This window comes from Mobula birostris, chromosome X, assembly GCF_030028105.1.
Source record: "Mobula birostris isolate sMobBir1 chromosome X, sMobBir1.hap1, whole genome shotgun sequence".
In the NCBI taxonomy this organism is placed as follows: Eukaryota; Metazoa; Chordata; class Chondrichthyes; order Myliobatiformes; family Myliobatidae; genus Mobula; species Mobula birostris.
In genome coordinates this window covers 43,845,621-43,863,285 of record NC_092402.1, presented here as the reverse complement: position 1 = coordinate 43,863,285, position 17,665 = coordinate 43,845,621, and the positions used below count along the sequence as shown (strand labels likewise).

The 17,665-nt window shown below is 44.2% G+C and overlaps 1 protein-coding gene across 1 annotated transcript in view; it reads left to right on the top strand.

The window, feature by feature from the left end:
* Window positions 1–17,665, top strand: part of LOC140191729 (uncharacterized) — a 106,164-nt gene that overhangs the window by 48,777 nt on the left and 39,722 nt on the right. The window contains exons 8-13 of the mRNA XM_072249422.1: window positions 715–930; window positions 1,619–1,678; window positions 8,933–8,977; window positions 11,884–11,934; window positions 13,517–13,606; window positions 14,915–14,950. Coding sequence (XP_072105523.1) covers window positions 715–930; window positions 1,619–1,678; window positions 8,933–8,977; window positions 11,884–11,934; window positions 13,517–13,606; window positions 14,915–14,950 — 498 coding nt within the window. The remainder of the gene's footprint in view (window positions 1–714; window positions 931–1,618; window positions 1,679–8,932; window positions 8,978–11,883; window positions 11,935–13,516; window positions 13,607–14,914; window positions 14,951–17,665) is intronic.

The following is a 17,665-nucleotide window of genomic DNA, read 5'->3' as shown; positions in this document are numbered from 1 at the left end:
GCTGGTGGGGAGGCTGGTGCCCATGATGGAGCTGGCTGCGTTTACGACCCTCTGCAGCTTTGTCCGATCCTGAGCAGTGGCCCCTCCATACCAGACAGAATAGTACATCTGTAGAAATCCACAAAAACAGATTATCCCGATGGCACCCCTGACTTCTCCAGTTTGAGGTATCCTCTTTCTCCGATCCATCCCTTACCAAATCCTTTTCTAACATAAAATCAACCTGTTTTCTCTCTTTCCTGATTCTAAAGGGTCATCAGCCTGAAAGGTTAACCCAATCTCTCTTCCCATGGATGCTGTCTGACCTACTGTGTATTTCTGCTCTTGTGTTGGGTTTCCAACAGCTCGTGTTTCCTTAGTTTAGTCGGAGGACATCAGTCCATTAAATCTATGCCAGTTTTCAGAGTGCTCCAGCCAATCCCCTCCCGACTTCCCTCTGGCTTACTCTCTCTCACCTGCTTGGTAATTCCCCTTTGACTCTCCTCCCCCTCATTTATGCCCAGAGGTGCCCAATCAATCTGCTGATCAGCATGTCTTTGGGATGTGGGAGGAAACTGGAGCACTCTGGAGGAACTGACACGGTTCCAGGGAAAACATGCAAACTCCTCTGGAGGTAAGGACTGAACTTAGGTCACTAAAAGTATGCTGCAGTAGTACTGGTATGCATGGTGATATGTTTTTTTTTATTTTCACTATCATTTCCTTTAATGGCAGGGTGATTCCGGACCTGCAGGCCTGCCTGGACTGCCTGGAGAAATTGGTCGGCCAGGCCAACCTGGTTCTATGGGACTACCTGGTCAACTTGGAGCTCCTGGTCTACCTGGACCTCCGGGTCTACCTGGAGTACCTGGTCTACCTGGACCACATGGACCAGTAGGCCCACCTGGACCAGCAGGGCCTAAGAAAACAAGCAGTTGGTTTGGAACTACAGTGAGTTTCTTCCACATTTCCATTAATATGGTAACATGAGTTGCGGAATTAGTTTCAATATGTTGTTAAGTTTACACTGCCATTTTTTAATGACTGCATTGTGGTAAACTGGGGAATGGGAAATCCTCTTTGGAATGTGGGAAGAAACCGGAGCACTCGGAAGAAACCCATGCAGTCGGGGGAGAACATACAAATTCAAACCCTAATCAGTGCAAAGTTTCAGTCATTGATGTAGTGCAGCAGACATAAGTACTGTAGTGTGATGCCAAAAACTGTTCAATAAAATGTAATGCAATTTTGCTCCAACTGTAACTAAAGTAACGCTTGAAATGATACAATGGGAAATTGATGAATTTGTCAAACTGCATTGCTTACAGCTTTGAGCAAATTATTTCTCCCCAATATTTCTTCAAATTTCTTGAGGATGCTCAATTTATATATAAAAAAACAATTAAGTTATTTCTGAAAAGTAAGTTTTAAGATATGCCTGCCGCACCTTCAACTAAAATAAGAAAAAAGGGAAGACAACTTATTTTGCAGAGTGAAAATATGATCCGAGAGTAGGATGGAAGTTCTGAAGTTGAGGTTCTGGGGTGTGAAATTTGCTTTGCTGGGGGTGACGACAGGGAAAGTGAGGACGTTAATTAAACTTCCACATGCAATAAGTGCCATTTACTTATTTTTCCAGAGTGAAGAGGTTCCTGAAGTCTCTGGAAGTCCTGGTATACCTGGAAATCCAGGCCCACCGGTAAGTGAAAGAACGTGGCGAGACTTGGCTTGACACTCTGCATTCATATTTAGAATGGCTTTATGAAATTCTGATCCACCTTTACATACAGACGATGGTTGATATTTGGAATGCTCTCCCATTGATATTGGGTCAATTGTAAACTTTAAAACTAATCCTGCAGAATGTTTGCAAATCAAGTGTATGAGGAGATACAGGTACTTATGATCATGCAGAATCTCACAGTTAGGGCTTTTTTCCTGTCGCTGTATTCCTTCTTCAGTAATGATGGGTCTCGGCCTGAAGTGGCAACTGTTTTCTCTTTTCCACAGATGTTGTCTGGCCTGCTGAGATCCTCCAGCATTCTGCGTGTGTCACACACAATAGAATTCATTTGGAGGGTATTCACTGTTTAGAAGGCAAAAGAAACGTACAGACTGAACCCGCAAAGAGCAATGATACAAACAGACAGTTAGTCTGTTTTGGCTACCAAGCAAATATTCAAGGATAGTATGTTCAGAAAACATCCCCTTTCTTGCATAACAGCCTTCCTGATCATTAACCAGAACCAAAGAGCAGAAAAGCTGTAGTTTATCACCATCCCTGATTCTTTTCTTGTCCAGTATGGGGAGGCTTTGAAGACACGAGAGACTATAATGTGTTGATGACCCCTTTGCCTCCACAGGTGCAGCCGGACCTGCTGAGTTCCTCCAGCAACTTGTTCTTTGCTCCAGATCCCTGAAAAAACTGCTGGAGGAACCCAGCAGGTCAGGCAGCACCTGTGGAGGCAAAGGCATATTCAACGTATTGGGTCAATACTCTACATCAGCACTGGGGAAATGGGAGATCAGCAAATGGGAGATTACCAGTATAAAGATGGAGTGAATGGATAGGAGCTTGCAAGTGATAGGTGGATCTAGTTGAGGAGAGGTTGATGGCAGATGGGATCTGGAGGGGGAGGGAAGGGTGGAGATAGTGCAGAGGCTGACAGGTGATTGGAATTGGAATTGGTTTATTATTGCCAAATGTACCAATACAGTAAGTGTGTCAAAGGTAACAGGGAGAAGATGGGAGAATAGGGTTGAGAAGGTTAATAAATCAGCCATGATTGAATGGTGGAGAGACTCGATGGGCTGAATGGCCTAATTCTGCCTCTATGTTTTATGGTCTATGGTGCAGTGAAAAGCTTGTCTTGCATTCTGTTCATACAAATCAATTGATTACACAGTGCATTGAGGTAGAACAAGGTAAAGCAATAACAGAATGCAGAATTAAGTGCCACTGCTAATGAAAAAGTGCAGTGCAGTAGACGATAAGGTGCAAGATCACAATGAGGTAGATCTTGAGGTCAAGATTCTATCTTATCATACTAGAGAATTATTCAATAGTCTAACAGATGACAGAGAGCTACAGACGTTGAAATCTAATACGAAAGGCATAAGGGAGGGATGCGGGACAAGAGGGAAATAGTGAAGAGGAGGAGAGGGTGGGTAGAATGTGTGAGTGACAGGCAGATGGAATCAAGCTGGAGGAGGAAAGGTAATTGGGAAGTGGGGCAAATGGGAGGGGAGTGCGGAATGGAAATACCAAAAGCTTGATTGAGGAGGTGAATTTCAGAGAGGATGTTAAATGGCAGAGAGGTATAGAAGTAAGAGAAAGGAATTACTATAAGATCATAAGACATGAAAGCAGAATTAGGCCATTCAGCCCATCAAGTCTGCTCCACCATTCTATCATGGCTGATTTATTTTCCCTCGCAACCCTATTCTCCTGCCTTCTCTCTGTAACCTTTGGCACTCTTACAAATCAAGAACATATCAACCTCCACTTTTAATACCCTCTGGTTAAAGGAATTCCTCCTCATCTCTGCTTGAAAGGGACATCCTTCTATTCTGAGGCTGTGCCCTCTCAATTCCTCACCTTAGGGCCTTGAGAGCTGGAAGGGCAGTATTGCTAGTGGTGGAACAATTAAAATCCCGCCTGTTCAGTTGAAAGGAATAATTGGAGTACAGACATTTTGGAGGTGGTTCACATTAGGTTAAGAAGGTGGAGAGACACAAGGGTATACCAGGATAGAATACAGAGCCCTTCAAGCCCAGGAACTTTGAGAACACAGTGTTGTGCATTTAATATTTCAATAACATTTGAGTAATCTTGTAATTTATTGCGGGTTGTATGTATAAATACGTGAATTGCTTATGTCATCATGCTACCACGTGACAAGTGCGTGCCTCGCTTAAAGTAAACACGAAGTTAGACTTGCATTCCTGGACTCTCATGTCTACTTTTGAAGTAGTTTGATGTTTTGAAGTTACAAAACCTAACACACAACTTAGGCAGACACTCCAGGGCTGTACTGATGGAGTGCTGCACTGCCAGGTGCCGGAGATGCCATTGCACTAGTTTGAGAGACATCTCGCATAACCCTAATCGCTCCCCTCTTGGAATGTATGCCATCCTGAGCCCTAACTACTGCAGTTCCCTCCCTGACCCTCTCAGCTTCTCTACCTCTCCCTCTTGCTTAAAATCTAGCACTTTAATTGTATAATTAGACATTTGTCCTTCTGCGTCCTTATGTGCTTGGTGTGTTTGAATACGATCTTGTAAAATGCCTTAGGATATTTAGTTCAAAGTTCAAAGTACATTTATTATCAAAGTATGTACACCATATACAACCTTGAGGTTCATCTTCTTGCAGGCAGCCACAAAACAAAGAAACACAATAGAATTCATGAAAAGCCCCACACAACAAAGACTGTCAAGCATCCAATGTGTGATAAAGAAAGAACAAGTCATGCAAGTAATCGAAACAGAAACAACAACCCACAGAGTATGAACCGCAGGTCCCCAAAAGCAAGTCCACAGCCACATAGCCAGTTCTGTGCAGCAGCCGGTCCAGGAGGCAGATGGCTGCAGGCGAGTTCAGCGCTGAGGCGTGTAAAGCCTCATAGAGTAGTGAGCTGAACACTGGCTCGTCCTTCGCCCTCAGCCTCGATGCCTTAATCTTTTTAACCTGGCTCGGCACTTAAAGCGGCTAAGCATCAGCTTGTTACCCACTCTTGGGCCCAGCCCCTGCCCAGAATTTCAGTCCAGCCCCAGGTCCGCTCCAGCAATGGCCACCGAATCCTTCAGGGCACCACAAAAATGCCAGCTGGTACAGATGGTTCAAAAGTACACCTCCCAGCGGGAAATTACAGACTGCAGATTGCAGTGATCGTAGTCCCAAAGAAATATATTTAATAGAATTGTTAGTAGTTTTGTTTGCTGCCTAAAAAGCATTGCTGTGTCATGCCAGCACTATCTTCATCACTGAGGATTTATTCCATTAAACGTGCCATTTAGATGTGGGTTGTTATTAACAAATATCTGGATCACAAACAAACTGGTTTAATTGCCAGTTAACTACTTTTTTTTACTTATTTATTTACTTGGGCCCTCAGCTCCCAGTGGCGCCTAGGCCATCGATGGCCTCCTGTTTCCATCGTCCTCTGAGGCCGATGGTATGGTTGAAGTTCATCTCAATGGTTTTGCAATGGCATTGCCCTATACAGCTTCACCAGAGCCCTGTTGGCTGGCCTTACCTGCTTCCACCTCTCACTATGGGGACGTAGGGTTGGACTTTGAGAGGAAACTGTTTTTTTTTAGTTGAGACGGAATTAAACATGTTACAATCAGCTCTGGAAGTTACGAAGGAACAAGGAATGAAAAGTTGTCCTCGAAAAGTTGTCCTCACAAGTTTCAACTTGCAAATCACTTTTGCCTTGACTGTGTACAAAACTAACTGATGTCTCAACAAAGTGCTACAGGTCAATTACACTCTGGAGCTATGAACTCTAATACCAAAAATGTTGATTGTGTACACTAACAATTCTGTGTTGTCTTTTGGTGCCACCTACTGTGCTTTTCAATAACTAGTGCTGTTGAGCACCGCACACTGCTACATGAGAAACAGAGAACAAAGAGCAGCTGTGAAAGAAGAGACTGAACAACCAAAAGACCCAACCATTACTCCCACCAATGACTATTGCCCATGCTGCCCCAGAATATGTCAATCCCGGATCAGCTATAGAAGCCAGTTGAGGACTCACCAATAGACAACCCCTTCGGAGAACATCATTCTGGACTCGAGTGATCCCGCTACTACTACTAGTTCAGAATCCAGCTTATTGTTGTTCCTTTTCACGCCTTGTGGCATATCGGGCGGCATTTTTGCTGTTCCAGTTGCGTTTGGTTGTTTTTTTTTACGAGGCTGCATTGCTAGCTCAATGCTTAACCCAGCACAGATGGAAAGTGTGCAAGGAGTCGGCCAGATTCAAAATTGGGACCATTCACCTCGAAATCCAGTGCTGACGCCATTACACCACCAGACGGCTATAGAATTCAGTTTAACCTATGACATTCAGCTGTCCTTTTCTGAAGTTTGGGTGTGAACTTGTGTTATTCATGAGACATTAACATGAATGAAGCTCCCTTCTGTGCTGCTTTAGCACAGAGATTAACCAGAATAGACATCATCTCTGTCTCTTAGATTCGAATGACATTAAACTTTAATTATTTCCTCTCCCTCTGTTCTAGGGCTTAACTGGTGAGATTGGTTTGCAAGGATATCTGGGTATGCCAGGACCAGAAGGACGTTTAGTCAGTATTGTGTTATACAAGGTTGACATAGACACTGATGTCCTAAAGAGCAGTCCCTTCACCGGCCATAGTGTTGAAATCAGTGATACTATCTGTGCCACCAGTCACAGATTATGGCTCATCCCTAAACATTATCAGATGTATTGATATACCCATACACATATGCATACGTTTGAACATTAAGGCATATGACTGCATGCACACACAAAGGTGTGACAGTGCAGTGGGTAAGAGTGGAGTTGTCTTTTTGGTAAGAGAGAACATTACAGGAGTGCTTAGACAGAATATTCTCAAGGGATCCTCTAACAAAGCCATCAGGATAGAGCCTGAATGTGCAGGCACATATTTGCACACATGTACACGCACAACCACACAAGTTTATATGCACACAAGTTCATATACACACATTCACCCACAATTGCATATACGTATTTACATATATGTAGACATAGTGATTTCTCTGTAGGCCTTACCACAGGTAGCAATGCTGACAGCAGGTGATGAATATCTTAATTTATTCCCCCCACCATCGTCCTGACTTCCGTTGACGGGACCCACCACTACCTGTTGTGGTCAATAGCACAGGAAGAAGACGTAGACATTGGGGAATAGTGATGGCAAACCTGCTGGCATTCAGCCTCATTAGTCTGAGGCAGTAACAGCAATAGTTTAATATGGAATCCCCAAGGATGTTGCCAGTGAGTCAGTCCTCCATTGGCTTCCGTGTTAGGAACTCATCGTAGAGCTGGAGGTAGTCTGCTTCACCTAGGAGCCTGTGGACTTCGTAGATGAGACTTTCACTGAGGTGGTCAGACCTAAGGCATAGGCTACAGACAGATGGGTGACCACCAGGAGAAGTAAGAGGAGCAGGCAGTTGAAATGTCTAATATCAGAGAGCATGCATTTAAGGTGAAAGGGGGTCATTTCAAAGGAGATGCAACGGGCAAGTGTTTTTACACAGAGAGGTGGGCGTCTGGAATACACTGCCTGGGGTGGGGGTATGGGAAGACATATTAGGGACTTTTAAGAGGCTTTCAGATAGGCACTTGAATGTAAGGAAAATGGAAGGATATGGACATTGTGTAGGCGGAAGAGAATCAGAATCAGGTTTAATATCACCAGCAAATGTCATGAGATTTGTTAATTTAGCGGCAGCAGTACAATGCAATACATGATTATATAAAAAAATAAGAAAATGAATTACAGTAAGTATATATATATTAAATTGTTAAATTAAAATAGTGCAGAAATAGAAATAATAAAAGTGAGGTAGTGTTCATGGGTTCAACGTCCATTTAGGAATCGGATGGCAGAGGGGAAGAAGAAGCTGTTCCTGAATCACTGAGTGTGTGCCTTCAGGCTTCTGTATCTCCTACCTGATGGTAACAGTGAGAAAAGGGCATGTCCTGGGTGCTGGAGGCCCTTAATAATGGACACTGCCTTTCTGAGACACCGCTCCCTGAAGATGTCCTGGGTACTATGGAGGCTAGTACCCATGATGGAGCTGACTAACTTTACAACTTTCTGTAGCTTCTTTTGATCCTGCATAGTACCCCCACCCCCTTACCAGACAGTGATGCACCCTGTCAGAACACGTCCCACAGTACATCTGTAGATGTTTTGGAGTGTTTTAGGTGACAAACCAAATCTCCTCCAACTCCTGATTGAATATAGCTGTTGTCTTGCCTTCTTTATAGCTGCATCGATATGTTTATTTGGCCATTTGATTACTAATTTACAAGGGCCTGTTCCTGTGCTGTGCTGTTCTATGTTCTAAATTAAAATGCAGGACCTCAAGTGCAGCAATTTCTGGATTTCTCCCAGCCCTACATGAGTCCACCAGTCCTTGGCCTGGGACTCTCAGGTCTGCAGATATCAGGCCTCCAATCCCCAGTCCCTGGCCCAGACTTGCAGACTCTCCTTTCCTTATTTTCATTCTCTTCTTACAGCCAAAAGTCTCCAACATCATGGCAAATTTCTTCTACACTGCTTCTGAAGCCTCCATGTCCTATCTGTAAAGCATCAGTGAAAATTTAGAGAAACTGTTACAGAGAACCAAGCCCCTTAATGTCCAGTGGTGAGAGAACCCCAGACTGGATGCTTTTCCTAATGACGTATGTCAGGGAAGGGGGTGTCCTTGTCTTAGCCATCACCGGGTCAATACAAGCAACCTTACTCAAATTTTGCACAAATACCAATACATTAACACTGAATACAAACTCTGGGCAGCTGCAGCAAGGATCTGGGGAACGAAAACCTGGGGGCAACTCTGCTTTCTGCTGAGATGACTCTCTATGTGACTCCCTTGTCCACTTGACCTCTCTCCTGGCACGTATCCCTGCAAGCAGGACAATGCTACTCCTGCACCTTCACCTCTTCTCTCACCACTGTTCAGGGCCCAAACAGTCCTTCCAGGTGAGGCAACACTTCACCTGCAAGTGCTCCTGGTGTGGCTGGCCTTGTCTACATCGCTGAGACACCACATAGAGTGGGGGGGACAACTTCACTGAGCACCTTTGCTCGGTCCGCCATAACTGGAGGGACTTCCCAGTGGCCGCCCATTTTCGCTCTACGTTCCATTGAACAGGGGTGGCTAAATTGAACATTATCCAACTCATCTTTGGATTATTTTTACAGGGACCAAAAGGAGATCCAGGAGATCCAGGGCAGCCAGGACTCAAAGTGAGTGTTCACTTCTGAATCTTTTAATGTAAACTTATAAAACGGAAATCAGGTTCTGAAGCAGCAAGAGAAAGTGGATTTGAACACCACCTTGATTTAACCACCAGGTGCTGAAGGCAGTAGCGGAAAAGATCTCCTCAGCCTTTAACAACAGTTGGCACCTCTGCCAACCCAGAAGGCCATAGCCTTTGTCAAAGCTGGAGACCAACCAGAGCCTCAGCTTGCTCGCCACGACATCTGACTGGCAACTGAGCGCTGATATTGGCAAGCAATTAAAGTTCCCTGACTTCATTGCATCATCACCCCCGAGGCCTAACATAGTCGTTCTGTCAGAAACCTTGAAGCAGGTGGTCATGGTAGAACTGACAGATCCTTGGGAAGACCAGATTGAGGAGATGTTTGAGCGTAAGAAATCCAAATACCAGGAGCTGGTAGAGTAGTGCCAGAGACAGGGGTGGAGGGCACGATGTGAGCCTATAGACGTGGGGTGTAGAGATTTTGTTGGCTGCTCGTTGTGCAAAACCTACTTTCTCCTTGGCAAAGAGAAGAACCATCAGGATCATCGCAAAGGCTGCTGAGCGAGCCTCCAGATAGCCATAGATAAAGAGGTGTGACCCATGGACCAATGCCGCTGGGAGACAAGCCGGAGCCTGGTCCACCCTGGCTGGGTCACCTGGGCGAGAGTGTCTGATGTTGAAAGACCCAAAACACCCGATGACCCCAGGTTACATCACTGATGATGTGTCCCAGAGCATCCTAAATGAAATAAAAATAGTTTGAAATGAATTCCTGAGAGCCCCAATCAGCCAGCACTTGCCATCTACTTGTTACATCTTATCCTATTCCCACTATGTGCATATAGATGTTAAAAGACCAAGAAACATAAAAGTTACTGCTGATAATGAATTCCTTCTCTGCGAATACGAATAGGCTGTAGTGTAGGGGTGGTCTGTGTTGTGGGAGGGGAGTGGGGCTGTATTGTGGGGTGGGGATAAGCTGTAGTGTGTACGGTTGAGCAAGTGGGGATAATTGGCCTGTGGTGTCGGGGTCTGTTCAATTATAAAATCAGGGCCCAACCTGACCTGATCACAACCACTCAGAAGCCAGTGGTGATATTTTTTAGTTATGAAACATGAGCATAGAAGTAATAACTTTGTGCACCATGGAACTGTTTGAGGATGAATCATGAAGCACTGATCAAAAACAAAGGACACCCACGGTGATTCCAAACACATAATCCTGACCTGGACAATATGATGAGCAGGTGTGGCAGAACTGATTCAAATCCAAATGTTTTATTGGTCGGGCTGAGGTTCAAAGTTCAAAGTAAATTTATTGTCAAAAAGTATGTACATGTCACCATATACTACACTGAGATTTATTTTATTGTGGGCATTCACAGTGAAACAAAAAAAATACAATCAAATCAATGAGAAACTACACAGAAAGACTGTCAAACAACCAACGTGCAAAAGAAGACAAACTGTCCAAATATAATAATAGTCTGTCTGTGGCCTCTGTTGGTCAGAGTTGACAATGGATGTTACATCCTAGCTGCCTAGGTACACAATCCAGGACGGTACAATATGGAGAGCAAACTGTTGCCCCTGTAGCAAGCTCCCCGTGTCCACGCATCACGGCAGAGACTGACACAGTTTGGTACCAGCAGGGTCGCAGGAGTTGCCAGTCAGCATTGGACTCAACGCAGGACTGCCCGAGGGACTCCAGCTCCGGATTTTTCCCCTTGGGGTTTACTCCCAAAACCTTCGCCATGAGTGGGTATAGCCACAAGGTAGTAGAGGTTTGAGATCAGAGTTTTCCTTCTTCTAGGTGAGCTGCTAACCACAGCTGATGAGCCCCATCTGCCCGAAGAGACTGGTTTTAAGGCACCAGTAACCCACCTTTTCCCCTTCTCCTATCAGTAGAAACGGTTTTGCCAAGCTTAGTAGCTAAGCCACATGTGAAGGCCAGGAGCTGGACTTGGTTGTCAGAGGCTGTTTGAGATGCATGCCATTGGGAGCATTTAACAGGTAGCGGGAGTCTATCCTCATTACCAGCCCCAGCTATAACAACCTTAAGGAACCAAACAGAAGAAGAAGAAGAAGAAGAAGAAGAAGTAAGTAAATAAGTAATGCTGAGAACGAGTGTTCTAGGATCCTTGACAGTGAGCCCATAAGTTGTGGAATCAAGCAACACACATCAAAGTTGCTGGTGAACAGTTCAGTGTCGAAATGAGTGAAATTATCCACAGTGGTTCAGGAGTCTGACGGTTGAAGGGTAATAACTGTTTCTGAACCTTATGATGTGGGTTGGGAACCAGGTTATCCTGTGGCAAGTGGGGAGAATATCTTGCAGGTGGTAGCTCTCACAATGCAACAACCCCATCACGTGAGGCTCCAGCTGAGGTGGTTCTGCTAGGGGCTTGTCTTCCTCAAAGCACTACAGTTGGATGTTGGAGACAACCCCATTTTAACAAGGTGTAATCCTTCGTGGAACAAAAGAAACAAAAACTTCATTCATGGAGCCTAGCTCCTAATCATCAAAATTTATGAGCTCAATAATGTCACTGCAGAATGTGCCACACTCATCTACCCAAAGGGTTTCTGTAATGGTTCCTCCTTTTGACACTTACCGTTCACAGCACTATTCATCTGGTTCAACGTGTGTAGAGATGGCACAAGTCTTGTTTCATCATGAGCTGCTCCTGTAAGTACATGATTGATGAAGTGCCTGCCACATTGATTCAATGTACTGAGTAGTCCTCTGCTTCCTAGCTGATGCCATGATAAAAGCAATGACTGATGCAGTCTTCATACAACAGTCCGAGTGGTCAATGGTTACCACAACACACTTGCTTCATTTTGAATTGAAAGAAGATAATTTATTTGTTGTTTCCATGTTTCTAGGGTGAACCAGGGCTTTCAGGGCATCCAGGGACTGGAATTCCTGGAGAAAAGGTAATGCTGAACATTCATATGAAGAGTAACAATGGAAAGATTATAAAAATTATTCCATAAAATGCAACATCTTTGCTCGGTCTGTGGTGTGGTGCGGAGCGTGAATAGGCCAATTATTGTCCATCGCTATTTACTGCCACTTGGAATACTGGGGAATGAATTACTTAATGACTAGTGGAAACTAGGGAACAAGTATACTGAGAAACAGGCACAAACTGCTGGAGGAACTCAGCAGGTCAGGCAGCACCTGCGGAGGAGAATAAGCAGTCGATGTTTTGGGCCAAGACCCTTCAACAGGACTGGAAAGGAAGGGGTCAGAAACCCAAATGTAAGAAACAGGAAGCAAATTGCTCATTAGGGTTCCACAGACACCCGCCAATCTGCTAGAATGTGGGAAGAGAACTCTGCAATGCCTTGAAGCCAAGCCACCCTTCATCAACTATTCAACTTTATTCACCATACACTTGTACATGAATTAAGAATTTGCTGTGGTGTGTTGGCATGACATGCAACAAAAACAACATTCAACAATTATAAATAATAAAGAATAATATAAGAATAAAGTTGGAGATTAAAATACAAATATGGAATAAAATGTGCATAAATACACAAATACCTGCATGTATTTACATTGTAGACAGAATTGTAAAAAGTGGATTAAAGTGTTTACAGAGCTGTGACTGAAGTCATAGATAGAGGTGGGTGGGGGCTGACTTCAATGGTTGATCAGATTAACTGCCTGGGGGAAGAAACTTTTAAGATGCTGTGAAGTCTTTGTTTTAATAGCCCTATAGCATCTTCTAGAAGGAAACTTCTGGAAAAAGCAATTTGCTGGGTGAATAGGTCCACAATTTCCATCCACCTGAATCGTGCATGGGCTCTCCCTTCAATGTTGTATTGGATAAGCAGTGCCCCTGATTGCTTCATCTAGATCTTGTAACTGAAGCTTTACAGTCAGATTTGAACCCAAAAATTTCTGGTGAGACCATTCCTTAGAATATTATTTGCAGTTCTGGTCACTCAACTATGGGAATGATGTCATTAATCCAGAAAAGATTTGTAAGGATATTACATAGACTGGAGGGCTTGAGTTGTAAGGTGCAACTGGATAGGCAGAGACATTTTTCCCTGAGGTGGAGAAGAATGAAGGGTGAGATGATAGAGATATATAAAATTATGTGAGGTATAGATAAAGTGACAGTCTTTTTCCCAAATAGGGGAGTCTAAAGCTAGAGAACATGGATTTAAGGGGAGAGGGTAAAGGTTTGAAAGTGACCCAAGGGGCAATTTTTCATACAGGGTGATGGGTATATGGAGCAAGTTGCCAGAGGAAGCTGTACAGCCAGGCACAATATCAACATTTAAAAGATGTTTGGACAGCTACATGGATAGTAAAGATTTTACAGTGACATAGGCCAAACACAGGTAAATGGGACTAGCTTGATCAGCGTGAATGAGTTGGATCAAAGAGGCTGTTTCTATGCTATTAGACTGTATGACCTTTGATTCGAAGTTGAAAGTGAAGCACAGCTCAGATTGCAATTGCAATAAACCATGGATTGAGTTATTTTTGGTTTGCTAGGGCGCAAAAGGTGACATGGGTCCTCCAGGGTCTCCAGGACCAACGGCAATGTGTCCAAGTGATTTAGAGTATCACAACCAGTACCACAAAGTAAGTGATGAAAACGAATGTTTTTAAAATAGCATTTCACATTGTTTACTATTTTATTTCTGTTCCAGCAAAGCAACAATCTGCAGTCTTTAAATAAAGGTTGAAAGACAAATATTGCTCAATTAGATTTTCTGTGACAGTCTTGGACCACGTTGTTGTAATTTTTTCCATAGACATTCAACCTCCCATTATGGGTTTTCAATACACTGGACAGAAGGTGGACTGAGCACTTGGAATGTCAATGAGAGACCCAAGCCAGTTCTACAGTCAGATCTTGTTTTATTATCACTGGAGAGCAGTGAGTCATCAGTATGCTTGGGAGAGAGTAGACCCATCTCCATAGCCCCAACACAGGAGTGAACTCTCAATGGAACAGGGATGTGGAGAGATCCGAACTGGATGGGCAGACCCTTGTGGAGCTAGTAAGGCTTCAAAGTATAACCACTGGCGCAGCTGATGTTGCTTCCATTTCACAGATGGTCTGACGTGGTCCCTTTAAGATGCTGCTAGGAGTGCCCCATTCCAGTGGCAGCACGTGCTCCACTCTACTGTACTTGGAATGTGACCCATGTATGACATTCAAGTCACTTGTGTCTGTTTGCCAGCTTGTTTCATAATCACAGGCAGCAGAACCTTGGCTGGGGTATTGGACACTGAAATTTCAAGCCCAAAATACTCTGCAGGTTCTGGGGTCAAAGCAGCACTCACAACACGCTGGAGGAACTCAGCAGGTCGGGCATCATCCGTGGAAAAGATCGGTCGACGTTTCAGGCCGGAACCCTTCGTCAGGACTGTAGAGGGAAGGGGCAGAGGCCCTATAAAGAAGGTGGGGGGAGGGTGGGAAGGAGAAGGCTGGTAGGTTCCAGGTGAAAAACCAGTAAGGGGAAAGATAAAGGGGTGGGGGAGGGGAAGCAGGGAGGTGATAGGCAGGAAAGGTGAAGAAGGAATAGGGGAAAACACAATGGGTAGTAGAAGGAGGCGGAACCATGAGGGAGGTGATAGGCAGCTGGGGGAGGGGGCAGAGTGACATAGGGATAGAGGAAGGGAGGGGGAGGGAATTACCGGAAGTTGGAGAATTCTATGTTCATTCCAAAGGGCTGGAGACTACCTAGATGGTATATGAGGTGTTGCTCCTCCAACCTGAGAAAGACAAGTTAATGGTGTGGATTGCAGAGATAGTGTTTGGAGGAGGCAATCTCCTGTTTCTATTGACACGGGTTTTTGGCTCCAAGTAAAAGATGAGAGGAGCAGAGGTCTCAGACATTCTGTATTCTGAGTTTCTAATTGTGTCTTCATGCTTGATTAAAGGGTGAAAAAGGTGACCCCGGTCTTCGAGGTGAAAAGGTAAATGTTATGTTTTTCCTCTCAAGAATTTCACTTGTATTTTTAATGAACAGTTCTGATCCTTTGCCTCACTGATTGCACATAAACATGTCATTTTTGTAAATTAAAAGAATAGCTGATATTTTACATCCTTGCCAAGTACCACATGCCTCAGCAACTGGTAGTGAGGGTACTGCAGGCTGACTCAAATCGATTATGAGACTCAGATAATTATTCCTGGCCTATGTGTGCTACCAAAGCCAATTACTGGTGATCCCAGCAATCCTACCTCACCCATAGAACACTATAGACTATATCTTGCATTCCTTTGGGCTTGCTTCTAATTGTGTCTTTGTTTCAATGTTTGTTTTACACAAACCTTTTCACCTTAATTTATGTGGACTTTATGTATAATTTATGCGATGTGCATGTTGTCCAAACCTACATGCCTGTAAAGCTGCTAGAGAGACTTTTCATTGTACCTGTATCTCGCACTTGCCAACAATCTTGACTTGACTTGACTTGAACCCATCAAAGTCTTGGCACGTGGAAATGTAATTTCTTATCCTTCTTTCTTAACTAATTTTCTGGAATTGAGCAAATCAAGCACAATTCCATGCTTCAATGCTGAACCTTCCTGGTCATTAAGGTGCAACATTTTACGGTGTTTCTCAACAATGCAGTGAACACAACCCTATCAGTGTTGGCCAAAACCAGCCCAATAAATTGGCACAACGGTGTGTCAACTTCATGTGCTATACAAGGGGATGAGGATGACTCCAGATTTCAGTTCGTGATTTCATTCATGTGTTCCTGAACGGAAGAGTTGAACAATCATTCCATTTAAAAAGTAAGTCAAATAACTGAGAACACGAGGAATTCTGCAGATGCTGGAATTTCAAGCAACACACATCAAAGTTGCTGGTGAACGCAGCAAGCCAGGCAGCATCTCTAGGAAGAGGTACAGTCGACGTTTCAGGCCGAGACCCTTCGTCAGGACTAACTGAAGGAAGAGTGAGTAAGGGATTTGAAAGTTGGAGGGGGAGGGGGAGATCCAAAGTGATAGGAGAAGACAGGATGGGGAGGGATGGAGCCAAGAGCTGGACAGGTGATTGGCAAAAGGGACATACTGCGTCCGGTGCTCCCGATGTAGCCTTCTATATATTGGCGAGACCCAACGCAGACTGGGAGATCATTTTGCTGAACACCTACGCTCTGTCCGCCAGAGAAAGCAGGATCTCCCAGTGGCCACACATTTTAATTCCACATCCCATTCCCATTCTGACATGTCTATCCATGGCCTCCTCTACTGTAAAGATGAAGCCACACTCAGGTTGGAGGAACAACACCTTATATTCTGTCTGGGTAGCCTCCAACCTGATGGCATGAACATCGACTTCTCTAACTTCCGCTAATGCCCCACCTCCCCCTCGTACCCCATCCGTTATTTATTTATATACACACATTCTTTCTCTCTTTCTCCTTTTTCTCCCTCTGTTCCTCTCATTATACCCCTTGCCCATCCTCTGGGTTTTCCCCCCCTCCCCCTTTTCCTTCTCCCTGGGCCTCCTGTCCCATGATCCTCTCGTATCCCCTTTTGCCTATCACCTGTCCAGCTCTTGGCTCCATCCCTCCCCCTCCTGTCTTCTCCTATCATTTTGGATCTCCCCTCCCCCTCCAACTTTCAAATCTCTTACTCACTCTTCCTTCAGTTAGTCCTGACGAAGGGACTCGGCCTGAAACATCGACTGTACCTCTTCCTACAGATGCTGCCTGGCCTGCTGCGTTCACCAGCAACTTTGATGTGTGTTGCTCAAATAACTGAGAAAATAAGTTCATATTACACACAAAAAAACACACATACATACACACAGTTCTAGGACAGCTACTTCCCTTCAACCATCCAGTTTTTAAAACAACTCACACAACCCTAATCACTAGAGTTTAGCAACACTAGCATTACTTTGAACACTGCACTAAATTAGACTTTTTTTGTTCTACAACAAACAACAGGAATTCTGCAGATGCTGGAAATTCAAGCAACACACACCAAAGTTGCTGGTGAACGCAGCAGGCCAGGCAGCATCTCTAGGAAGAAGTGCAGTCAACGTTGTCCTGACGAAGGGTCTCGGCCTGAAACGTCGACTGCACCTCTTCCTAGAGATGCTGCCTGGCCTGCTGCGTTCACCAGCAACTTTGATGTGTGTTGCTTTTTTTGTTCTAATTGTGTTTATACTTGTAAAAATTGTGGTTAATTTATGTTTTTCTCATGAACGTTGCTTATATAAAGCTGTGTGCCCGTGATGCTGCCGCAAGTACATTTTTCATTGCACCTGTGCATACAGGTACTTGTGCATATGACAATAAACTTGACTTTGATTTTGACACAGAGGAAAGCTAAGAAATAATAGCAGGTGTGCATCTCAGCTCAATCCAGCTGCCTTAGCCTCATGTCTTTTTAAAATTTTGAGAAGCAAAAACCTATCAAACACAGTTACAGAATAAAATTAATGAACATCATTTGCTTGTTATGGGAGGGAATTCCACACATCCCACTCTGTGTGAAGATGCTTCCTAACTTTTCTCTGAAGGAGCCTTGCTCACATTCTCCTTATCTCCAACTTTCCATCTAACTAGACACATTTTCTTCTATCTGCGTTATAATTTCTTTCCAAAATCCCATAAATGTCAATTGACCAAACATACACACTCCATCACTAACTGACAGTGGCTTTG